Genomic DNA, 25,804 nt, shown 5'->3' on the forward strand with positions numbered 1-25,804 from the left:
GCAGAACTAATAGGAGGGCAAAATTTAATTTACTGGTAACTAGAAAATAATCATTTTGCCAGCTACTAACACATAGAGCCCTCAATACACACACAAGAATAAACATGGATTATATGTAGGAATATATGACTTTTATTGGGCTGAATCTGGGGTGATTGCATTACTTAGGAATGGCAAAGTCACCTGAGGAATGTGATGTGCACGTCAAGTGTGTGCCAGTAAAACCTTTAACACCAACACTTTAATGGATTTTGTTTAGATCAACCTTTAAAAAGAAGTTATTAAAGCCCCCTTCTTCAAATTTTACTATTTTGTTGATAACCTTTTTAAAATTCCGCTGACTTTATGCTCCAATTGGTTTTGTATAGATTTTTGAAGTGAGGAGAAGAGGAATATTTAATTAGGAGCTTTAGGAAGAACCATGTAAAGTCAGAGTCTCCTTTGAAATCTTATGGTCTCGTGTTTGAGGTTATATCTTTGTGACTGCAAAGGTCTGGGCCTCAATGGTGTCTGATTCAGGAGAGCATATGCCAAAAGGAATTTCCAATCGTTTGGGAAAAGAAAGTGGGTGTATTTTGAGTATTGTTTATTTGAAAGGTGATAAGGGGTTGAATTATTGAATTAACAGACAAATCAAAGAAAGAGGTCAAAAGTCCCAAACTAATATTGTATAGCTGGTAATTATCTGCATTTTCATTTTGCTATTGCAGAATGAAATGAATTCATTCTGGTGCTGTTGAGAACAGAGTGTCAGATAAAGAAATATTAATATTCACTCTCAAGCCTCCTGTTTTTCAGACACGCAAAATCATCATAACATTAGCAATGGGAATATTCAGAGTTCATTAAAAGAGCTGGATGCAGAGTTTTATCCCATGGAACACGAGGACATGGACTCAGCCACTGCACGTTTGGGTTCCGAGCGCCCGCGCTCCTGCAAATGGAGTGGAACAAGTACAGATGCACCCGATGACTGTGAAGCCACAGATGATGTAGAAGAACTGAAACAAAGAATTAAGAATATGAAGTCTGAGCTTGAAAAGTACAAAATGTTCCTGTTTCAGCTGCAGAGCTCTGACCATCTCCTGCTCAGTGGCGTTCCTAACGAAGTTGTGAGTGACGCAGCCTTGCCCGTGGAAGGGTCTGGAACACAAGTGTCACATAAAGCTATGCAAGACATCAAAGCATTCTCTGGTGTCCATCAGCTGGATTATGAGATCCACGCTGAAAACAGGAATTCAGAGCCTTCAAAAGCACCTGATACATGGGCAGCACAAAACCTTAAGGAACTGCTGTTGGAAAATGAGGCAGAACATGAGAAAGAGCAAGTTGCAAATGTGCATCTTGATGAAGTGTATCACCTTCAGAACAAACTGGGGGAAACATCACCATCCAAGTGAGTAAAACCATTGCTATTTCAGATTCTGTTTTGTAAACAGCAGTAGGAAGGTAACATGAAGATAATTTTATTCACATAGAAGTGTGTTATAGTAAAGGCTATTTCACCAACATTACCATAAATAAACTGAAATACTTAGTTAAAAGGCCCCTTGAAGTACAAAACAATATTCCTCTACAACAGAACTGCTCCTGATAAGCTCATGTGTAACTGTCCTGTGCCACAGACCTTTGTCTTTGCCCATAGCTCAGGTCCACAACTCTCTTTGCTGCAAGACACCCTCCCTTGAGCAGCCACATCTCAGGTTACCTGTGAGAAGGGCTGAGCTCTGTAATCCAAGTGTCACAGTTTTGCATCACTCAGGGTTTTTTCAGGTGACAAGTGCAAGAAAATGGAACATCCCTTTTAAGCCAGGAACGTTTCTGTGGGCAGTTGGCTGGCACATCCACGCTGGCCCTTCTGTTCATGGGACCAGACTTCATGTGTAAAATAAGACGTTTCTGCTCTAGTTCCCGTTTATTTTGCAGCTGAAGTGCTGTGATGCTTTCCTGTGAAAGTGGATATATATATATATATAAATTAATGAATGAAATTTTATAGCATAAGCTCATAAGCTGGAAAATCATCTATGGGAGACTGGAAAGTATCAGTCTTGCTTTTTGAATGATAAGACCGGGGGCAGCATTTTGGCTACATATGTGCAAATCACAGCCACAGAATGGGGGCTCATAAGAGTGAACCTTTTTTAACATCCACCCCCCTTTTTCCCTTTTTAATATTGTTATTGTCCTGAGGGCTTGTAGGATGCCAGGAAGTGTAACAAAGAAAGGGATTTAGCCTTGTGGCTTTCTTCCAAATGCTTGAGGAGAAATATTTGGAGACACTGAGCAGCCACCAACATGGACTGTTATATCTCTGAGTCTTACTGTTGTAAAATACAATTGTGTTATGTAGCCCATACAAATTTACATACCTTGAAAATACACCTCAGCCATTTTACAAAGGAAGATCTAACTGTAAATTAAGGAATGAGACAATATGGGTCACTGTGAAGTTTTTATGGCCACTGTGTAGGACAACATCATGAGTCACAAGTGCCAGACCCAAAACTGAATTATTTTATACACAAGTGACAATAAAAATTCTATAACAACCCAGACCATTATAGATTTTGGTTGATTCTCTTTCAAATCCTCTCTATTTTTCTCTCCACTAATTGATGATTCTGTACAAAGAACTATACCTGTGGTACAGACAGTGGCAGTATAAAGGGGATGTCTACATTTGCAAGTGTAAACTCAATAAATAAATTCAATTGAGTTGAAATTTATATCCTGGCTTGTGAAGTACAGGAGTGTGGACACTACAGTGGTTGTCATGGTCATGTCTCTGGTAAAAAACATGCAGAAATATGCAGAATTTTCAGACTGGGTGAGACCAGAAAGTCCATTATTGTGCTTTTGTATGTAAATACATAAAATTTCAGAAGGGACAGCTCTGTTCTTCCATAATGAATTAAGGAAAAAAAACCCACAAAGCATCAAAAAACCCATCCTGAAAAAAACCCAAAACAATCCAGTCAGGAAAAATATGTGTATTCTTAAAACTTCTTTTCGTGGATTCACTCTTCCTTATCTAAATTTGGCACCTTTGGTGCCATCCGGGTTCTTTCCCAGCAGACCATCGAGTCATTCCCTTAGTTTTGGCCCATTTTATAAATGAAGCAGTTCAGTGATGGAGAATAACCCACCAGTTATGCCCATAAATACCAAACTCAACACTTAGAGACAACACATCTCTCATTACGGCCGTAAAAGCGCTTTAAAAGCAAATCGAGTCGCATAAAATTATAGTCCAGGAATATAAGTTTAATTTGCTTTTTATTTTTATTTAAGTGTCACTTACGGTCAGCAAATTGCCTTACAGATAATTTCATTTTCTCAGATATGATTCATTAGTCCATTCCCAAGCTCGAGAGCTCTCCTTTCAATGCCAACAAATTAAAGAGATCCGCTGTGGCTGTGTCACTTACCATCAGCATCTGACAAGTCTGGTTAAAGCCTTTGAGGAGCTGCTTCAGGCCAGTGATGTTGATTATTATGTTGCTGAAGGCTTCCGTGAGCAGCTGAATCAAAGTGTCCTGTTGTTTGAGAAGCTGGAAATGAAATTCCTCTATGGTAAGCAGCAGTGTTTTGTGCTCGCTGTCACACGTGTTCACGTTGTCCAAATGGGAAGGGTTTTATCGTGTTTTTAGTGGAAGGGTTGCTTTAAAATGATTTATAGGGGAGGGCTGTCTTGGAAGGTAAAGTTTTTGTGCTCCAACAAGAATCACAGGCTAATTAGGGAGCTCTGGAGATCACCCAGTCCAACCCCCTGCCAAGGCAGGGTCACCTGGAGCAGGTGACACAGGAACACCAGGTGGGTTTGGAATGTCTCCAGAGAGGGAGACTCCACGCCCTCCCTGGGCAGCTCTTCCAGAGCTCTGCCACCTTCAGTGGAAAGAAGTTCTTTCCCATGTTGAGGTGGAACTTCTTGGGTTTTAGTTTATGACCATTACCCCATGGCTGGATTTTACTTTTGTGATTGTGCTCTCTCTTGACACCTGTTATTTGGAGCTGTTTATCTTAACACAAGCATATTTTAACTGTCCAAAATACAGTGGTTATATTTAGTTTGATAAAAGTTTTGTTGCACCTAGCTTCAGGATTTCCTGTTTCAAGCCTAGCTGACTCTGGTGAAGACACTTGGGGACATGGGTTAGTGCTGGGCTTTGCAGTGCTGGGTGGCCAGTTGGACTCAATGGTCTAAGAGGTCTTTTCCAACCTAAATTATTCTATGATTTGCCCAAGGGACCTGTATCTTGCTGCCAATAGTCTGATTGGTTAGGAAATACACACTGTCTTTCATGACAGAGAGCTAAAATGCAATCATGTGTGGGAAAATGAGCATCACAATTGACATTGGTCACCTGAAGGAAGATTATAATCCTGCATATTGCCTTCAGTCTGTAGTTTAAAGAAGGTTAGCAGGAAAGTGATGGAAAAGGGACGTTATCATGAGTAATTCAGCAAGAAAAACCTTTTCCTGACATTGCAAGTGTTTCTCTTGCTGACCCAGACAACCAGCAATACTTCCACAGATGTCAGCAGCAGGAATTACACCTTCAGCAAAACACTTGAGGCACCTGAAATAGGGACCCTGACCCCCACATCCTCCTGGAATTGGCTCTGGAAGATGACTTTGTTCAGCCCCATTCAGGGCCCAGCCATGCCATGATCTGTGTTCTGCCTTTCATTAAAGATCTCAGCAGCATGTTGCAGTTTTGATTGCTCATATAAAGCAGCTCTATATGAGAAAAAGGTATTACAGGCAGTGTGTCATAGCAGGGTAATAAAAGATTGAGTGTATTCAACGATTTCAGTGGCTGCAGAGACTCCTTGCATTACAAATGAGAAGTCTGTAGTGAATAAACATTAAATGCCTTTAAGCCAACAGATGGTATCCTATATACTGTGAAAAGTCACTGACAACTGAGACAATTCAATATATCTAACACAATGGTGTTGCATTGAATCACACATTAAAATAAAAGGATGTTTGTAGGGTTGTAAAGAACATCCAGTGTGCTAAGAATTGACTGTAAAGCAGCAGCATAAACAACCGTCTGTCTCGGCATTTCCATCCTGACCTTCAGTTCATTCCCCTGAAATTTCAGCTGTGCAGCTCCTCCCTGCCACTTTTGCTTAATTGCACAAAAATTTTAAAATCTGGGGAGCCAAGGTGACACCATGAAACTCTCATTTCCTTATTCAAATTAGTGTCTGAGTCCAGGTCTCTTGCCCTAAACTGTGCTTGTGCTCACACACAATTCCACAGAGAACATTGCAGGCAAAATCCCGTGTGTGCCTCTTTATGAAGAATTACTGGTTAACATGACGCTGGGTGGACAAAATCCAAGTGCAACAGAATTGTTTTTATATCATTTTATTTATATATTTTTTTATTGAAGCATTTACTCTTAATCCTTTTGCATACAGCACAATTATTTCGCATCTGTGTGCTAACTAAAACACCAAGGCTGTAAAATCTGGCACCTGTGGTCTCTATTAATTTTTTTTTGAGCTTCAGAGCAAGATGCTGCTTTGTTGCTAAGCTATAAATAGTTTTACTCCTGTACAGCATTTGACACTAACACACAGCGTGTGAGTATCTGTTGACTTCTCTAATTTCTCATTAATTTACCATTCTATATTTAAATAGAGTAAGATGGAGGGGAAAAAATTGTAATTCTCAGTATGTGTTTTTAATCAGCTGTTTCTGCTTTGCAGGAGAATCAATAGGTACAGAAGTTACCATACTTTATGAATTAGCTCAAAGGTAAGAGTGCAACTGAATGTTTAGCAAAAATATGGTTGTTTCTTAAGTTGATAAGGACGTTTTGTAGCACAACTTCCACTGTTTTGCTTTTTGGCAGGGCTTTGCTTATTAATATTCAATTTGTTAATAAAATATCCATCGAAAACAAACGAAGGCTTTTTTCCCCACTTCTCATCAAAAAGCTGAGATACTGAAAAAGAAACATCCTGCTACCAGGACTGTTCCAGTGATGAACAAACAATACCTGTGCCATGATCCACTGTGGTGGATGTTCACACATTATCCTGGTTGCCAGGAGGGACAGGGAGCTCCCTGTGACCTTGGGGCTGGCTCAGATCACTGAAGTTGCAGCACAGCTGAGGTTCGTTCTCACAGCCCCCTTCTGCTGAAGGTGAAGGGAGCAGGTGTTGTTGTGCTGCATATGTTGGTTTTATGCCAGCCTGGGATTCTTCTGTGCTACAGAAACCCTCAGCTGCCTGTTCAAGGCAGCTTGAGGTCCCCTGAACACCAAGGTGAATACCTGGTGCTGGAAAATACAAAGCGGGCTGGAGGTCCAGTGCTTATTCCTGCTGACTTCAGTGAGCTCTGAATTTCAGTCTTGATACGACCTCTGATGTGTAGTGGTTTGTTTCCTGTATAAATTCCCTTGCTTTACCTGTGAATTTGACAGCAAGCCCTCTGTCTGTGCTTCCAAAGTCAAAAACCAACGTTTTATATTTTAAAACCGTTTTGTTTGGCACAAAAGGGATAACGAGAAGAACGCCACGATGTACCAGCAGCTGCAGGATGAGTCCCCTGTACCATCTGCTCTTCAGAGCTTGTCTGACTTTGATTTGTCAGAGAAGTCTCCCCTTGGCTCACCTGAGCACAGGCGTGACCTGGAAGGCCAGCACAGCAAAGTGCCGAGCAAGTTCCCCCCAGGTAATGTTTTTCCCACTGAAGATTCGCTGGATATTGGGAAAAGCTGATGAATAACACACTAGGGAACTAATTAAGAAATAATGAAGAATGTTTGTCTGCTTCAGCTTTCCAGTTCCTTGCATAATCATTACAATTCCAGTGATAAGGCACACAGAGATGGCAAGGATGTGAGCTGCCTCCTGTTTTGAGACAAAATAAACCGTGATCATTTGTGCCTTTGTTGTTTTAGACTCTCAGCTTTTACAGTGCTCCAGACAGCCCTTAAATAGACAAGTTATAGGGGCAAAATAGACAATTGTCAAGAGATTATTACGTTGAAAAAGAGAGATTTTCTAATTTTGTGAAAGCCAGAGTTGTGTTTCCTGGAGGATTGTTAAGTGCTGCATAATTAATAAGTGGTGTCATGTTTGACCTGGATAGTTTCACTAAGCACGAGTGATGCTTGCAGTACTTTATCGGCAGCCATGAAAATTTAATGTCTGAGCTGGCACCGACTGCTCAGGGAGAAATATTGCAGAGTAAACCAGGAGTGTGTGACAGGGATAAACTGACAAATCAGACAGTGACAGGTAGAACAGATCAGCTCCTGAGTAAAGCTGAAACTTGCAGCCAGTGGAAGAAAAATGGTAGAATGGCAAAGCAAGAAGGAAAAGGTACAGTAATGAAACTTGATTCAACAGATTTATTTATTGTGGTATGCACTGGGTAAGTCAAAGTCAAATTTCTGTCTGAGTTACTCTGGGAGCTTCCTATTGTAAGGGAAAATGTATATGATTGGTGTGTTGAGCCAGAGTGTGAAGCTGCATTGCAGAGTTAGAATTCATTTCTCAGTACAGGGAATGTTTAACTAGATAAAATTGTTATCTACTCCAGTTTTGCAGGAAGAAGAAATCTGAAGAGCCTTAAAACTGGAATATTGCTTAAGTTAAAATGTGGAGTAGGAGTTGTCACTAAATGCATGGCTTGAGCACTGTACAAAAAAAAGACTGTCGTGGAGTCAGATATTTAATATCTGCCATTTTTAACAGCTCTGTATCATCTTTTAGTATTAACAGCCATTAGATTTGGCAGGAGTACATAGTGTAAAAGAATACAGTAATTTGCTCAAAATAAGAAGTGGTCTCCTGCTTTATTTAGAGTTATTAATGGAGCATCTGCAAGAAATTAGAATCCTGAGACAGCGTTTAGAATACTCCATAAAAACTAATGAGAGACTGAGGAAGCAGCTTGAGAGACAAGTAACAGACAAGGAACTAGATCAAGGTAAGAATTTATTTCATGAGAAATGAAATCCACCTTTTCTGATGAGAGCCTGAGAGATCAAATGCTGCTGGAAATGTTTTGTGTGATTTTTTTTTTTTTTTAATAACCCCACCCCTTAAAATGATGTGCCTTTCTCAGAGTCCTGCTGCATTTTGAGCCTCTCAGCAGCCACTGGTTTCCCACCCTGCCTGTGGAGTGGCATAAATACAGATCTGATGTGCCTTTTCCTTGAGTCCAGTGCTGGAAGTGTACCCAGTACCAAAGCACAAATCTTTTATGGGATACACGTGCACCACAGAGCCTCAAACCTGCACATGCACACATTGCTCAGAGAACAGGGCTGCCAGGGACTTTTATAACATTTGATGGTGCTGTGGTTGAATTTCATACAGAGAATTGAAAGACCCTCCTAGTTCTGTTACCAGCAAACAGCCTGCTTTTTTCCCTTTTTTGTTTTTGTGCCTTCAGGATATCATTATTATTTCAATGTTCTTGTATTTTAGGATGTCGTCTTTCACTTCTCAGCCATGTCCAGCCAGGGACAGTTGCAGGAGGGGAAGCCCATTTTATCAACATCATTTCAGTATGAATTTTTCAGTCTGAATAAAGAAGGAGATGCTTTGCTCTGAATTACATCCCTGCTGTTGATCCAAAATAGGAATTGTGTAGAATTAGCTTCCCTGCCCCTGTCCCATGTACACCTGGGGCAGTCAGCACAGCACCACTGCCAGCTGGAGATGCCTTCTCTGGAATTTTCTGACTGCTCTAAAGCCAGCTTGTGTTTACACACAGGGACAAAATGCCTGCAAGACAGAGCCTGGGCCATGTCAGCTTGTCACTGGAGTTGATTGGAGGGATAAATGTGTCCTGGACAAAATGCCACCATGAGGTTTTAATGAGAAATACCTGACAGCGACTGATGGAAATTTTAACACGGAGTTGGTTTTCATTCCAAACTCTGATATAAAGCAGCGGATGAAAAATGCTAAGAATAGTTATGCAAATTGGGAGGCAGTGCTCTCTGTTCTTGGTGTTCAGCATCTCTGAAAGCCAAGCTCTGATCTGTGTTTAAAACTTTTCACAAGGAGATAGCCAGCTTGCACTAAAAGGATGCTTTTGGAGCACCTTTGAAGCACCCTGTACCTGCACTTCCCTGCACTTTGCTCTCACTCTCCCACATTCCCCCCACAGGACAATTGATTAATATGAAATATTACTCAGACTGAAAGCAGGCAATAAATACAGATGTACTTTCCTTTGCCTCAGTTTCACTAATACTGACATTAGATTCATTATGTTTTACATCACCCCATGATCCATTTCTGTTGTTGTTTAAATGGAGGCAACCTGCACATGGCAGTTTGCTTTCAGGGATAATTTACAGTGATGGAAAGGTGGATAAAAAGCATCCATTTCACCCATGAAGTATTTACACTGCTGGAAAGGCATTCTGTGCTTGTGAAATAACCACACTGAAACACTTCCAACTCTTTTACAGCTTCATAAAGATTCTGGCAAGGGCATCCATTAATGCAGTGAAAGTATATTTTCTTTATAAACTGTCTTATGCCTTCCATCTGTCTTCTTGTTGCCTTAGCACATCTACCAATGCATGGAGGAGAAATTTGGAAAAGTAAAGGAAAAAAAACAACTACCTGTTAGAACAACTCCTTTTTGCTACTATGTACTTTCAGTCCTTCTTATTTCTCTCTGTACTGAAGATCTGTTTCATGAGATCAGATAAGCCTGTGCTCTCTTCTAATAATGATGCTCCTTTTTTTTGTAATAGATGAGATTTCTTTGACTTTTAGTGTAAAAAGAAGTTCACAAGTGAAGTTTGAGGCAGATTCCTGAAGGCATGGGGTGATAGGGCAAGGGGGAATGGCCTTAAGCTGAAGGATGGTAGGTTTAGGTTGGATATTAGAAAGAAATTCTTCCCTGTGAGGGTGGGGAGGCCCTGGCACAGGTTGCCCAGAGAAGCTGTGGCTGCCCCATCCCTGGGAGTGTCCAAGGCCAGGTTGGACAGGGCTTGGAGCAACCTGGGCTGGTGGAAGGTGTCCCTGCCCATGGCAGGGGGTGGAATGAGATGAGTTTTAAGGTCTCTTCCCACCCAAACCACTCTGTGATTCTATGAATTCAATACTTTTACTTTTAACTTAATATCCTTAGTTTGTTGTCCTTTAAAACAGAAAGCCAAGTTGTAACATACTTAATTGTTGATGAGAGCCTGTTAAATTCATGATGCTGAATCATTTGTTCAACTGAAGTAATTGCATAGATTTATTCTTGTCTAATAAATATTATATGGATGTACATACTCACATCTGCCCACTATTTTTACCGTGTTATTTTTAATATTTAGATTCTCTAAGTATTTAAATGCCTCTGGGCTTCCAGTATTCTATAAATGACTCAAGTGCTGGTAATGACTACATCGTTCCTGTAGAGCTGAGGTTTGCAGTGCAAGTAGAACTAAAATAATTGCTTCAATCATTTCAAATGTTAGGCTTCAAAACAAAATCAAAGGTTTAATTTTGAGTTTCCCAGGTTTCAAATGTTATTAATGGCAGTTAACATTAAAATAGGTGTTTTTTTGCTTTTTTAACCCATAAGTGACTGTATCTACTCAGAATTCTCTTCATCTGTCAATGCCTTTATTTTGCTTTACCTGGGAATGAATATTTTCTTCCTCTTTGCTGTGATTTTCAATAGTGCCTTTCTTTCAGTCAGTGTTTCCTTTGAAACCTTCAAGGTATGCTTCCTTAGCACTCACTTTTTCAGCACAAAACAGAATGAGAACTCAAGTGTATTGCAATTGTGGGCCCTGATGCTCCACTTTCCTCTGGTTAGATGGACCTTTGCCTCTGTGGAGAGTGTAATTGATGTCAGCAGGGCTCTGCACAGAAGTAGTAGTCTCAATAGTGGGTCAAATTGCAGGATTGTGTCCCTATTACCACTGGCTCTACATTATCCCTTATTATGTAAGATAACTACTAGTTATATTCTAAAGCCTTTCAGTAAAACTGTGATAGCATAACTTTTCAAATAGGATAAAGCTGGGTGATGGGCAATAAATTAAATTAGAATCAAGATGAGACCATCAAGCCTTGCCACTTCAACTTGAATTGCTTTGTTAAAGTCTGAAAAGGGAAAAGCCTTTTGAGTTCACAGAGCTGCCTCAACTCTTTAACATATAGATAGTGAAATGCCATTAGTGCCAGGCTTCTGGAGCCTTTGAGTCTTTCAGTAGTGACAAGAGGTGCATATCATGGCACACTACATCCCAGTTAGGTAGTGGGTAAAAGCTTCAATTGGGATTACAATAAAATGAGATTACTCAGAGGAAGTGCAGCACATCAAATTGAATTGAACTGCCAGAGCTGAAAGGCATCCTCCTCATACACTCAGCTAATTTTTTTTGCCAGCTGGTTATTTCTCTATTAACCAAATACTTGACACTCTTGTAGTTATCTCGGGAGATACTGGGATAACCAATCAACTGAAAAATACTTTTAATTCCAGTGGGTCCTGGAGTGTTTTACTGACTATGAGAAGGCTGTAAAGGGCAATAACAATTACTTGACTTGCATTTCAGAGGCAGCACCTTGAGAGTGGAATGTGGCACTTTCCAGACTGCACTGTAACAGTGCACTTGGGGGATGAGTAACATAAATACAGTACATTATGAGGAGTACCTGGGCTGGAATTTGACTGACTGGATACAGGATTTAATGCTTATATTCATATGACTAACACAATAAGATCCTCAGGGTAGGATTCATCACCCTTATCTTTCTGAAATTTAGACATCTAAATCTGTGCTGGTTTTCCAAAGCTTCTCATGGAGGCACTGGAGAGAAGTGCAGCTCTTGGAGAACAGGGCTCTCACCCCCAGAGAGGTGTGGAGAGGATGCAGGGGGTGAGCTGCTCTCTGGAGGGGCCTGTTCCTCCCTGTGGCTGCTGATGGTTGATCAAGTCGGGCTCAGTTATCTGAATTTTAGATGCACAAATTTAAGAGGGATGAATCTTCATCCCTGTGGTCATAAATGTGTTCTCAGTTTGTAATCAGAGGCCAAGACAGTGACTCTTGGCTGTGTGGTAACAGATCTATTGCCAGACTATTTATGTTACTCCTGCATTAGTCCCTGTGGATTAGTTGGTAGAATCTAGTTGTTCTCTCACTAAATACAATGGAGTATGAGCAGAGCAAGACTAAAATATATGATAAACCCTCCAACAGTTTTCAAGTCATAGAAATGTCACAAAATACTCCTGTATTTTGTCCTATTGGGATATTAACTGATAGGTAAAGACTGCTGGGGATAATTCTGCAATTTTGGTAATGGTTGCCCAGCAATGAGAGATACTTGTGATGCTCAGGGCTTTGGATTACTTGGCATTAACCTGAGCTGCCTTTTAGCCTGTAGTGATAACCTTCAAAATATATAGTGGAGAAATAGCTTTCATAACATGTTTTTCTGCAATTTTTTAAATTGTTCTTGTCTGGAAAGTTTAATCTTTAATGACCTAGAGATGACTCATAAATCATCTTTTATGTATATATTTATAGGTTCTGCAAACATTTTTATCCATGGCTCAGAGCAGCATAATTCCCTCACTTCTGAAATACATTTCCTGAGGAAGCAAAATCAAGTTCTGAATGCAATGTTAGCAAAAGGATCCAGAGGTAAAAACGTGAACTGTGCTTTACAGGAGTAGCCTGCAACTCATCCCAGATCAGAAAACAATAAAATAGTCACATTCTACTCATTAAACTGACTTAACCATTCTCCCCACCCCTGAAATTCCATGCTCAACCATAAGCATCCAAGCTGGGATTAACAATAATAGAGTAGCAGCTGTTATTTTCTGATAGTCTCTGAAAAAGCTGATTTAGTTAAAAACCATAGCTTTAGTGGGGGCGTTACAGATACCTTGTGTTTCTTCTTGTTTCAGATAAACAAAAGGAAAATGAAAAGTTAAGAGAATCTCTTTCTAAAAAGAGTGCAATCATTGAGCATCTTCAGGAGGATCACGAGTGCATCAAGAAGGAAAACGAAAAGTTGCAAAAACAAATTTACCAAAAGGAAGATGAAATCAGATACCTGACATGTCAGATTTACAGCAGTCGTAATGAATTAAACAGGTATTGATTCTGTCCCCATTTAAACAGTCATTTAGAGAAGAAGATTGTCAATGTGACAAGCACGTGTTTAGCCATAGCCATTAACATTAATGAGGTGCATGGATGTATTCAAAAGGCAAGGCAAGAATTACGGAGGGAAAGAGGAATGGATTTTAGATTTTGAAAAAAAAAAAATAAGAATTTAACTCAGCTGTTTATTGGGACTTAACAGGTTGCAAACAGAAATCAATGTAAAGCAGCATCAGATCTCGGAGAATGAGAAGTTACTGCAGTCGCTGCGGACGGAGATCAAGGTGTATGAAAAGCTGGAAGAAGCAAGAAGGAAGAGGACAGGTATAAATGCACAACATTTGCCCTTGCAACCCTTCCCTCTGAATATGACCTTGTAGGGCTGGGTCACCGTTTCTGTGCTTCTGCTTCTCTGCTGTGCAGAGAGAACTGACAACTTGCTAATCAAATGCTGCTTTTTACTTGGTGTCACTGCCAGGCTGTTTGAGATGTTGAGTGCACACACCCCAAGTTTCCTTTGTCTTTTAGCTAAGCTAAAAACAAGAATTGAAGATTTAGTGGCTCAGGCTTCCTGGGAATCTTAGATATTTACTTGTCATCTAAGTACCTGCTGCTGCATCCTCACAGGTCGTGCTTACTCAGGTAGCTTGTGCTTTCTCTTGGCTGAAGGTGAGGGTATGGCTTCTCCCTGGGGCTGGGAGAAGTGCTGGCACTGCTTTCTGAACGAGCTGTTTAATAATTTCCAGTCCACTTTGATGTCACTAAAGGTGAGAGGGGGACTGGAGCTCACCTGAGTTCTTCCTACCCCTTGTAAGGAAGCTGTGCCACCACGTAGCTGTTGGTGTGGTGAGATAAAAGTGGAATGCTGCTCATTGCTGCATTCCCCTTGCCAGATCCAGCAAATTCCTTATTGGAACTTCTTGTAAAAGGTGATTTTTTTTCTCCCTGCTCCTCTAATATGCCCTGCTGCCACTGGATTTCCTGCCTGGCTGCAGCAGAAGAGCCCTGTTGGCACAAGGCTTTAAGCCGAAGTTGGCTCAGGGTGGAAGTGATTCTTGTGGAACTGGTGATGCCATTAGAGAGTAGCAGCAGCCTCCTCGTGTAGCTCAGCCCCTTCCCAGGGTGTCTGGAGGGTGTCTGGAGAACACCCTCATGAGTTTGATTTCAGCAGGAAAGAATACATGGAATTGTTTCTGTGAAAAGGCAAACACAGCCCTTGCTTTTTTTCATGTTCAGATTTGTTCCTCTGGTTGCCAGGTGATCACTACTTTGTTTTTAATTCTGTGTGTAAAATTAAACTCCCAATTCTACTTCATCCCTCCTCTGTACTCTGAGATTACCCATTCCTTTTCTTTCCCCAGACTGTGCATTACTGAGCTTCAGATTTTCTAAATCCTCTTCATTCTGTTTTTATCACATTTTTTAGCTTTTGGCTTGAGACTTAGTAGCTTTAATGGACAAAGTGAAAAATAATTTTCAGCTCTTTAAATCTTTCCTGGATAGAAGCAATTAAGACGTGCTTTTTTGTTTATCTCAATGCTGCTTGTAGTTAATTCTTAATATTGAGGATAACACTGGCTATAACTTACTTGCTGAGCGTTCTAGTAGCTAATATTTTTTAATAGTTAAAGATGTTTAAGTGTTTCTTTTGAAATTATCTCAGATCCCAGATGTGATGCCTCAGAGGAATTCAGAAAAGATCAGAATAATCCACTTGACTTACACGAACTGTTGACTGAAATACAGAGTCTGCGGGTGCAGCTGGAAAGGAGCATCGAGACCAACAAGTCCTTGCATGAAAAATTAGAGGAACAGCTTTCCAAAGGAAAGAGGGAGGAAGTGGCATCAGTGTCAGCTGTTAATATCAACTGTCTTTTCAAACCAGGATCTCAGCACTGTGCAGGAGTGAATGGTACTGTGCTGTGTATGCTTTTGTTGTGCTGTGGAACCTGTGCCTTGCTCTTTAAAGATGCTCTAAAAGCCTTATACAACATCAGCTGCACCCAAATCCCCTTCCTGGTAGAGCTGTTCGTGCAGGGGGTGTGAAGTGAAATTTTCCTTACCTGGGGGTTCTTTTTTCACTCCAGAGCTCTGTAGTGTCTGTAAGGGTGAATATGTATTACCCAAGAATGATCAATAAATGCACTAAATGGGCTCTGGATAAATCACTTGTCCCTTTTTTGCCCTTGAGAAATATTTTACCTTTATTTCAATCACTTTTAAGTGATGCTGTTTTAGCAAATCAAGGAAAATGTAATGTTGACACTCAGGTTATTGTTCCAATATAAATGTACATGGGATGCAGAGGGCATGAAAATCTTCTTCCTTGCTGCTTAAAGTGCTCTGCATAGTAACAGCTTTCCATACATCCAGCATACAGCCAGAAAAACTCCTTGGAATGTCAACAGCTGACTTTATTAGGTTTTTAGGTTGCTATCTTTACTCATAAGTGCTTAGGGAATTTGGAAGATCTTTAGTCTGGTAGTGTGGAGAGTGTCATACTTCTTGTGAAATTAATGGGAAGCTTACATTTGCTAATTACAATATGCTCTTCAGGAGGTATTTTAGGTATTTTTACTATTTTGGGAGATATCTAGAACTTTGGATAGATGCTAAAATACAAGAGTAGGTAAATACTGGAAGATCCATGGCTGCATTTCCCTGCTTCCTGAGTCCAAGTGCAGCATCAGCAATAAAAGGAGCAGAAGTAGAGTTGGGAAGTTTTTTTAATGGATGTAAACATCTACTGATAAGAGTTTTCCTTCTCACTTTTTAGTAGAAAACCTTTGCAAATGCCCTGCTGCCAGCAGAAACATTTGTGAGCAGCAGAAGCAGAGGAGTGGACGTTGCATTTCCCTGGGGAAAACAGGTACGTCCAAATGTGTCCTAAATGTGAGTTATGACCCTGAGATGAGCTCAGTTGGTCAGAACCTGGTGCTAATAATGCTAAGGTTGTGGGTTCAATCCCTGTATGAGCCATTCACTTAAGAGCTGGACTTTAAAATCCTTGTGGGTCCCTTCCAGCTCAGAATATTCCGTGATCCTGTAACTGTCGGTACCTCAGACCTGTGGTTTGAGAGAAGTTTAGTGTAAATCGGTTCCACACGTAAGGATAAAAGAAGTCCACTATTTTTCTATCCCAGGTACACTCCCAACCCCTAAGGATGATGTAGACAGTGCTTCCCACTGCAGCAGCACCTCCTGCTCCAACACCACGTGCACCCCTCGCCTGGTGCCCGGGCACGGGGTGTGGGCGGACAAGAACGGGCGCCACGTGCTGGGGCTGATCGAGGACTACGAGGCCCTGAGGAAACACATCACAGAGGGGCAGCAGGTCCTGGCAGAAATGGACATTTCCCTGAGAGACATCACTGGTACGAAGCTGCAGGAGCCTGGAGTAAAGGTAAGCAGAGAAAGCTGCTAAAGGAGGGTGAATTTATAGAAGAAGAACCAGGTTGATTGTGCAGCGGGCACTGAATGGCTCAGGACACCTCGACCTTCACGGTCCAAGCCTCATCTAAATGCAGGCACTTATTTGTGATTCTGAGTTAATGAGGCTACAGGTAAATTAGTTAATTCTGGTGCTTTAAGCAATCTTAGTTTTACTTGCAAGTTGAAATGAGGTAAAACTGCTTGCTTTTATATGAAGAGTGGTGTTTGTTACGCTGGAAATGATAAAAATGCCAAATGAAAGCAACAACAGAAAACCTCAGGTAAAAGTCTGAAATGCTTCAAAGAGGGCATAAAGTAGTGGTGTGTAAAAATAATCTAAGGATAAAACTAATTGAGATTTTCTTGTAATGCAGGTTTGAGACTAATGCAGGAAATATGAGACAATTAAAAGAAATGGGATACAGAGCTAATAAAGTTCCTCACTTAGTTGAATTCAGCCCTTTAGTAACACCAGGTTGTAACTGTACATTAATGATTGATGCATGCTAATGAGGGTTGTTTCATATTACATTCCTATTCAGGGAAGCTTTTTAATATTTTTTCACTTCTTGGTATCAGCTGAGCATTTTAGCAATATCAGTGGCTATCCAGAGACTGGAATATCTTATTAATGATCAAATATTGTCTTCTGGAACACAGTGTATCATCCTTTCTGCATCCTGTGACACAGTAATAACAAGTCATGGTGCTCTTGCTGTAATCTTAAACATAACAATGTTTAAACAAATCAAATGTTTGTGTTGTCTTGAATAATGTCAGTCCTTTTCCTCTAGAATCAGGAGAACTGGTTAGTGTTCACTTCTGCTCATTTTATCTTATGTAATATTTTCAATTCCTGGACACAGTTAATGATGGCATATTTGGGGTGGATTGAAAAGATAAATTTGCCTACAAGCTTCAATTAAAGGGAAGGAACAGTCTGTGCATGTCTGTGGCATCTAATAAAGAACTAAGAAACTTAAACCCCAACAGGAAAGGCTTGGAACAGGCACTGAAAACAACAGCCAGTGGTAAAAATAATGAACCACTGGCATGGAGGGTGCTCAGAGACACTTACTGGAGGGGATTTTAAAAATGATTATGCCAATATTTGAAAAATTCCATGTAATGCTTTGCTGCCTTGGAGTGGGAAAGGGAACTAAGTGACTAATGAAGGTCCTTTTCACCCCTATGATTTTATGATAATATAAATGTTGTAAAAACCATTCCTGCTGCTCTTCAAAAACCAGAAGGTCTTAACTGCAGGGATAAATTTGTGCTACTTATTTTTGCAGTTATAATTAGTGAAGCTATTGAAGGTGCAGTCTTCCACAATTCTGAAATTCTTTTTGTGGTATCACATGTGTGCTCACCCAGGAAAATGATGCCTGAATGACAGTTAAGACTCTCTGAAGTATCATATATTTCCAAATGACCTAGTTAACATACTGATAATGACTGGAAAAGTAATCTAAGTTTTTAACTTGTTTTGTTGGTGTAAAGATAAAAGCAGTAAGTTTCACAATTTGCAGTTTCCTATCAAGCTTTACATCACTGAATTTTCAGACTACTTAGCAAATGGGATGTTTTATGTGACAGGAGGATTCTGGTTAGATAACAATGCTAAATAAATATTCAGATTATATCCTGCATGGGGTAGGAACTGCAAATGCTTTTCCTTCATTACCCTTCCCCCTTCTGTAGCACCATTGCTTTGGTAATTCATTTGCTCCCCTCACATTCTTTCCCTCCTTTATTTCACATTTATGCAATTCCTTCAATTTGGTTTTCTCATCTGTCAGCAGAGGAAAACATTTTATGTGTGTCCTGATGGTTATTTTAGCATTAAATGGAACAGTTTAAAGGGTCTGCTAAGGAAGAAACATCTATATTGCTTAAATTGATGTCTGTAATCATTGACTTTCAAATAACATGACACGAAATGCAAATGGAGAAAGAAGAGAGTTGCCAACTGTTACCAAGTGGCAAAGGAAATCTAGTAAATATAATCTATTCTTAATCATGGTTATTGATTAGGATGAATCCCCTCCCTCCCTGAAATTCTCAGATAATGCATAATTCATCAGCTTTTGTTAACTAACAAATTAGTTTTTATGGCAAACAATGTCTGTGTACATTATCTTAAATATGAAATCACACCCACTGGATTAAATCCATTCATTAAGATTACATTTCCATAATGTTTTCAGTATAAAATATGACATGTCTCTACTCCTGTGATACAGGTACCAGCCCAGGCATCCCTGCATGGCTTTTCCACAAATACTCACACAGTGCAGCAGATTTTAGAAGAGGCTGCACGTTTACTGAAGCTCCTCTGGAGAGTTTCCCTTCCCCTGAAAGCTGCCCATGGTACTGCTCAGGGCACTCAGGTACTGCTGGGTTTCACTGGAATTTGTTGGATTTGAGGTTTTTTTCTGAACTCTTTTGAAAATCATGAACCCAGGATGTCCAGTGTGTGCTGGTTCCTGTCATATTGTGGTCATATTGTGTGCCCAGGTGTTAATTTACAACATACTTTATAATCAAGATGTCATCTGTAACCCTGTCACAGGATATTCAGGAAACCCAGGCAGGTGGCAAATGTTCCACTTCTGCAAGACAAGGTTTGGACTCCCTGTTATTTGAGCCAAATTCAATTTGATTATGTGTATTCCAGTAAGAACAGAAACATCAGCAACTTCGATGTAATCTCAGCTACAAAATGTTGTTGATGCCAAAGCTGTAAAAGAGGATGCTTTTGTAAAAGTGTGACAAAACCCCAAGACAAGTTTTATAACATTTTAACTAAAAAGGATTGCACTATGCAAATGAATGAAAGTAAACTAAATGAGGAATGAGTTATCTCTGCTGTCAGGGTACCACCACTCAGCAATGCAACTGTTTCAAACTCTGGCTTTAAAATAAATCTGAAGTGTTTTCACTGAGGTTTTTGTATGTGTTTTTTAAGGGAAGTAGGATATTCCTGAAAAACCCCTCAAACTTTAGGAAAATAAACATTTTATATATAATTTCATGACATTTTTGGTGATGTTTTCTAGCATCCTTATATAGACTCACAAAAGCAGAAGGAGTTTGCTGTCTGATATATTCACTGATGTTTCAGCTCCATATTTGGAATGTCTTGGCAAGTGTGTGTGCTTCCATTTTTATCCTCCTGTGTGTAAGCTATACAGACAGCTAAATGTTGGCCTGGGTTGCAGTATCTGAACATACCTCACACACACTCAGGGCTTTCAGTATGTGGGTGATGCATCTTGTGCTTCCCTGTCACATTGATCCAAACCTTCTTCTTTTGGATCAGTCACTTATGAAAATCTGACCTTAATGTGTGTGGGGATTTGAGTTCCCAGGATGCACCTAATTAGAGCCTAATAGAATCTTTTTTAAAGTTTCTTATCCAACATCCCGAGATCTTAAGAGTATTAGATTGCTTCTGATGTCTTAAATGCAGCATATGAAAGAATGTCTCTTGAAGCTTGATTGTAAAAGATACAGGGCATTCACTGCCTTCTCTGCAGCCCCACAGGAGTTGTGAGTAATCAGTTCTGCAGAGCTAAGTACTGGGGGCAAATTCCAGAGACACATTAATTAACAAGTGGCACAGGATTAAAAATGTGCAAGCTTAAGTTTGCCCAAGGATCCAAACTGGTGATACTGGAAGATGTGTCAGGGCTGCTCACCATCCTGTTTTGCAAGTTACTAACCATAACTTGGTTGGAACTGGTGAAAACTGAACCTTAATAATGATACTGTCAAATAATTTTGCAATTAAACCATCCTGTTCATATGTCCAGTGCCTTTTAGCCCTTTGATAAAGGCAGCACCAACTATTAACAGAACACTGGAGGAGCAAGATGGAAGTTCTGAACCTGCAGACAGGACACTTGCTGATCCCATGGCACTGCCCTTCCTTATCTTTTCCAGTTCAGAAACAAAAATAGGCACTGGTGTTAAGACTTTCTCCAGTGTAATAGAAGAATTGTAGTTGTCTCTTGACAGGTGTCATAGAATCACAGAATCATGTCACAGGTGTCCTGGGGGATGTGAATGAGGAAGGACAGGACTCAGACATCTTTCACTCCTTTAAGTTTTTCATACTCTAAGGAAGCTTGAGAGTACTTGTGCAAAAATATTGAGCAATTCTCAGTGTGGATAGTGCTTTTCTGTAATAGTTTAATGTCATATTTTCTTTTCTCAATTTAGGATGAAGGGATGAAAGCAGAAATATTTCGATTACGGAAGAAACTGTCCGAGCAAGAGAGGAAGTTGCACAGCACAGTGAAACGCTTGCACTCCACAAACCAGCTGAAGGAAAACATGGAGAAAGTCATCATTGACCAGTGTGAGTGTGTGCTTTGTTAATGATTCTTATTTCATTTTTGTAGTCTGTGGCTGCCTTTACAACTGGCATTCCCTTGTGCACTCCCAGCTGTCAGTGACAAACAGCTCAGGAGGTTCAGGCTGTGCCAGACTGATGGAGCCTCAGTCCAGTGGAAAAAAGTTGCCCAAAGTACAGAAAGCTGCAGAGAATATCATGGGAAGCAGTTCATGGTTTTACACAAACCACTGACAACATGTCAATCCATGCAGCTGCCCCTGATTGCCACTTGAGTTATTCCATTTTGGATACTATTTTTTCTATCTTGCAACAGTTCTGGACAGAGGCAAAGCTCCTGTTGCTGTAGACCTTTTCAGCCAAAGATTTTTGTCCTTCTCAGAGTTGTGATTTTGCCTCAGTCTTAGTAAACATGGCATTAGGCTCTTAGATTTTCTGAGATGCTACCCTTGTAGCAAAGGAGATCTGTCAGTGCTCTGCACCAGACTGGGGAGTGCAGGAGAACAAGGCTCAGAATAAGGGAAACAAAAATTTATTGTGAGTCCTTTTTTAAAGAAAAATTAGGACATGCTGTGAAATGATATTTTACCCTTAGCATCCTGTATCTAGGAAATTAGCTGGAAACATGAAAACAAGTGGGACACGGGCAGTATTGTAGCTGTTTTAAGCCAGGTTTGAAGAGATCCATCTCTGCTGCTTTAGAGTTTAATCACTCACCAGAAGAGCTTTGAATGGATGTCTCCTCTACCTTCATACTACAGCAATATGTGTATTGTGGGAGGGGGATTTAATTTTCTTCTTTAAAAAGAAAATTAAAAAGTCCTTCCTTACCTTCTCTGAAGAGGTGGGACTGAATGGCTCGTTAGTCTGTGCTGGAGTGGCACTTGTGTTACCAATCAATAATTCACCTAGACTGGAAAATGTTCCACACCATACAAAGTTATAAAAATGACCATAACACTATATGTGACTCAAGTCATTTAAATGCAGTGTAGAGTGATAAATGTTATTTTGCTCCATAGCCTGTAACTTTTATATCTAAGGTCCATTTGTCTCCTGCCTGCAGATTTTTGTTGTTTTAAGCATTTATGGGCTGGTTTTTGGTCACTTCTTTCAGAATTGTTAAATTAAACGATGTACAAATTACTTATATTAAATCATAAACTGTGTTTTGTTCAAGTTTTAAAGCTAAATAGCTCAGTTTGGGGTTGTCATATAAAAATCAAAGCTATTGTAGTATGTCTTTCCAAATAATATCCCTGGGGTAGATTTACTGGTGTAGTTTCTCCAGTTCCAGTGACATCTGGAACACACTGGCTTATTTCAGAACTAGGCAGGTTATAAATCAACAGAGATTTTTACCCTTGTAGCCAAAGTGTTATCCCTCTGCCACTCCACCACTGTGGAAATGTGCAAACAGCACATCTCCCCCTAATTTTGCTCCCTCTTTGCAGGGCTTTGAGCCTCATCTGAACGAGGGGCTGAGAAACTGAAACCTGCATTTTCTGAAACCTCTGTAATGCAAAAGTGCTGCCTGGGGAGCAGCAGCTGTGCCAGCAGTGTCACAGCCTCCAAATTCTCTTCATGGGCTGAATTTAACATTTTTGATTTAGGAAAAAAATCTAGTTTGCCAGGTGAAATGAATTTACTAGCAGAGCTCTTATGAGCAGAGAGCACTCTGCTACACAGAAAGGCCTCGATGTGATTTTCTCTACGTTTCACTGATTAGGGGAATTATGGATGTCGAGTTGCCTTCGCCTTAAAGAGCAATTTAATAAATGTTTCTAATTTGCATCTGTACACAAATTCCTGACCAAGCATACAGCGAAACTGGGGGATCATGTGAAGCTGCTGGATTTTTGTCAGGATGTTCACACTTGGTTTTGAGATTTCTTCCTTTCCCCTTTTGCTGTTAAAAAAGGAAAAGCATCTCTTTCCTTTCCATAGGTGACCTTGCCCGCCTTCATTCTCCACACATCCTGTTACCTGGCCACTCCACTGAGGATATTCAGGTTCCCTCTGTTATTTAACTGAACATTCCTAAATATATTTAGAGGCAGAGACTGGAACATTCTTGTGGCTCAGAGTCTTCTGTGTGCTTTCTCTGGTGAGAGAACTCGTTGCTTACAAACCTCCTCTGAACCTCTGAACGTGGAACAATGTGGTGCCAAATTGCAGTAATCTGCCAAGGGTGTAATTATCTCATGACAGCTCTACCCTTGGAGTTGTTGGGTTCTTGCTGTTGTAATGAAAAATCTTTATTATGGCTAAATTGTTTATTTTTGAGACTGGAATATCAAATTGGTACTTGTGAGGGGTGTATTTCAGCAGTTATGGAGCTGACACAGATTAGAGACTCGCAGATTTAATCTGACATTTCTAAATACTGGTTTTGTTTGGGAACATCCCCTCCTCTGTTCACAGGTCTCCTGCTGTCCCCACAGAGCCAAAGTAGCTGGATGAACAGAGAGAACTTGGAACCCTTCAGAACAAGCCCCTGACAGGATTTCCCCATGGTCCAGAGGGGTTGCCTTGTCCTTGAACTGCTGGAGGATCTGGGTGACTCCTTTTGCCACCTGCCCACGGTCCCCCCACAACATCTCCACTGCAAATTTTCTCTCTTCCCTACTAACTGCCCTCCCCAGCCCAAATAGGATATATAATGGCTCAAACTGGAGTTAAATCAGGCACCAGCTCCCCTCAGAATGAACAGAAAGTCTTCCTTTCTGCCTTAGGTGGAGGGAACTGGGCACTCAGGATCGCAGGGGCTGTTGGTGCCTGGGATGTTACACGTGGTGCTGAGCTATTCCTGTTTCACATGGAATGGTCTTGGTGTGGCAGAAAAACTTCTAAACCACTTCCATGATGCTTAGATTTGAAAAGCAGATTATGGAATATAGGCCAGGAGGAGGAAACCACATTCCAGGGGTGGCCTCTGGACCTGCCCTGTGGTCCTGAGGAAATCCTCCTGCTCAGATGTTGTTTAGTATTTGGTCATAAGACTTGAATACAGTGAATTTAGAAAGACTTGAAGTATTCTTTTTAATCTCCTCTTTCTTTCCAGTGGTTTTAACTCATGATGTCTTGAAGAAAGCCAGAGGAAACCTGGAAGTAAGTAAAATTTTTGCTTGTTTTTAATTCCTTGGTATATGCTAATCAGAAATCTGCATTGCTGTGTCAGGAGTATTTTGCAGAATTAGTCTGATTTGCTTTAGGTTTGCTACCTAATCAAGTCTGGGTGACAGCAGTTTAGTATGATAAATAGTCTGCTGTGTTTGATGTCTGAATTAAGAGTTTTATGACTGACCATATAAACAGCTAAACCCTCTCCTTCCTGATGCTTCCCTAGATTAATATTCATGTCTGTCATCACCTTCCAGCAGTTTATTTTCAGGTGATCACAGCCTGATAACCTGCCTGCTGAACAAGTTCACAAAGACACCCTTATTTAAAGCTGGAGTGTGTATTAGTAACTGGTGCACCTTTTATTTTTTAAACATGGACCCAACAGGCAAAGCTTTTGCAACCATCTCTTTGCTGGTGAAAGGTATTAAATCACTGGGAGTGTTTAAATAATCACTGCTCAGAAGTAATTTCTCCCAGAAGGTTCAGACTTTGCTCTCAGAAGGATGTAATACACTTCTTGACTGCTAAATCCCAGCCTTCTCCTCACACCCCTCCACTGTGAAGGATTGTACAGTTCTCAGCCCCTCCTTGAATTTTCCTCTAACCTTTTCTGTGCACCCCTTCTCCCTCATCCCCATCAGTGCCTCCTTCAGCACTTCCCTGTGCAGCTGCTGTGCTGTTGTCTCAGCCCTGCCTGAGCTAGAAAGTGATGACATAAAAGAGTCTTTCTGCTTACAAAAGTCTTATCACTTTAATTTGAAGATCTGCTGAACACAGAAGCTCCTATTTGCAGCTCCTTGTGCAGCAGGATGGGGTAGGGACAAATTGTGGGCATCAAAGTACTGTACAATAATAGTAATTATTGCTTTCCTAACCAGGTCCCACCAGCTGAGAATCAAAAATCACCTTCCTACACCAGCAAAAAGAGGATTCTCTGAAGGAGAAAGTTCTGCTAACACAGACTGGTCCTGGGAGTTGTTTGCTTCATGCTGCCTTACTATTTATTGATGTAAAAATGGTTGTTCAGCTCTTTTAATGGAATCAGCCTTTGACCAAAAAAAAAAAAAAAAGAGGACAAAAAAAGAATTCTTTTGGTAAATAACTTATTTAACATTTTCTGTAATGTAAAGATGGTTTTTAATATTTATTACAGAAGCAAGGTACTGCAGGTACTGAGGAAAACTCCAGATTTTTTTTTTTTAAAGTTGGCACATTTGAAATTTTATATTTGTAATTGTCATGTTATAAACCTATTTGTTGTTATAGTCAAACAGGTCCAGAAAGAGTCAAGAATATGATCCACCTTCCACTGTTTCTCTACTGCTAAAATAATGCAGGTTAAAAAAAGAAAAGATTCTGCCAGTTGTCATTGTTTTGTAGAAATGTGAAAAATGTTCAATATTTTAAAGCATTTTAACCATCTCTGGAAGATCCTTCTGGAAGCTGCCTGATGCTGGGCTTTCTTACTTGTCCTGTTAGGAACTTAGATTGATGCTGTGTCTGAAAATGTTACGTAGAATCAGACAATTAAAATGAAAAATAATCACAAACGCGTTTGTGTTATTTTGTTTAAAACCTCAGACTTTGAGCATTACTGAACAAAGAAACCACATCAGAGGGTGCCTTTGCTGAGTGGCACAAAGTGAACTGGGAAAATAGTTTAACCCTAACATGACCATAATACAGCAATTTTTAGTTACAAAAGTGGACTTTGTGGTGCAATCATGGTTTTATTGAACTAAATTAAAAAATCATAGAATGGTTTGGGTTG

At 40.3% G+C, this 25,804-nt stretch overlaps 1 protein-coding gene across 1 annotated transcript in view; it reads left to right on the plus strand.

The window, feature by feature from the left end:
• The window catches only part of CDK5RAP2 (CDK5 regulatory subunit associated protein 2), a 72,231-nt gene extending 46,648 nt beyond the window's left edge, over window positions 1-25,583 (plus strand). The window contains exons 25-39 of the mRNA XM_018074319.3: window positions 799-1,396; window positions 3,344-3,576; window positions 5,728-5,776; window positions 6,522-6,697; window positions 7,835-7,960; window positions 12,531-12,647; window positions 12,917-13,106; window positions 13,318-13,439; window positions 14,779-15,027; window positions 15,895-15,984; window positions 16,259-16,518; window positions 18,794-18,940; window positions 20,775-20,913; window positions 23,972-24,018; window positions 24,912-25,583. Coding sequence (XP_017929808.2) covers window positions 799-1,396; window positions 3,344-3,576; window positions 5,728-5,776; window positions 6,522-6,697; window positions 7,835-7,960; window positions 12,531-12,647; window positions 12,917-13,106; window positions 13,318-13,439; window positions 14,779-15,027; window positions 15,895-15,984; window positions 16,259-16,518; window positions 18,794-18,940; window positions 20,775-20,913; window positions 23,972-24,018; window positions 24,912-24,971 — 2,603 coding nt within the window. The 3' untranslated portion in view covers window positions 24,972-25,583. The remainder of the gene's footprint in view (window positions 1-798; window positions 1,397-3,343; window positions 3,577-5,727; window positions 5,777-6,521; window positions 6,698-7,834; window positions 7,961-12,530; window positions 12,648-12,916; window positions 13,107-13,317; window positions 13,440-14,778; window positions 15,028-15,894; window positions 15,985-16,258; window positions 16,519-18,793; window positions 18,941-20,774; window positions 20,914-23,971; window positions 24,019-24,911) is intronic.
• Window positions 25,584-25,804: the final 221 nt, after the last annotated feature.

This window comes from Manacus vitellinus, unplaced genomic scaffold, assembly GCF_001715985.3.
Source record: "Manacus vitellinus isolate BGI_N305 unplaced genomic scaffold, ASM171598v3 scaffold_27_pilon, whole genome shotgun sequence".
In the NCBI taxonomy this organism is placed as follows: domain Eukaryota; kingdom Metazoa; phylum Chordata; class Aves; order Passeriformes; family Pipridae; genus Manacus; species Manacus vitellinus.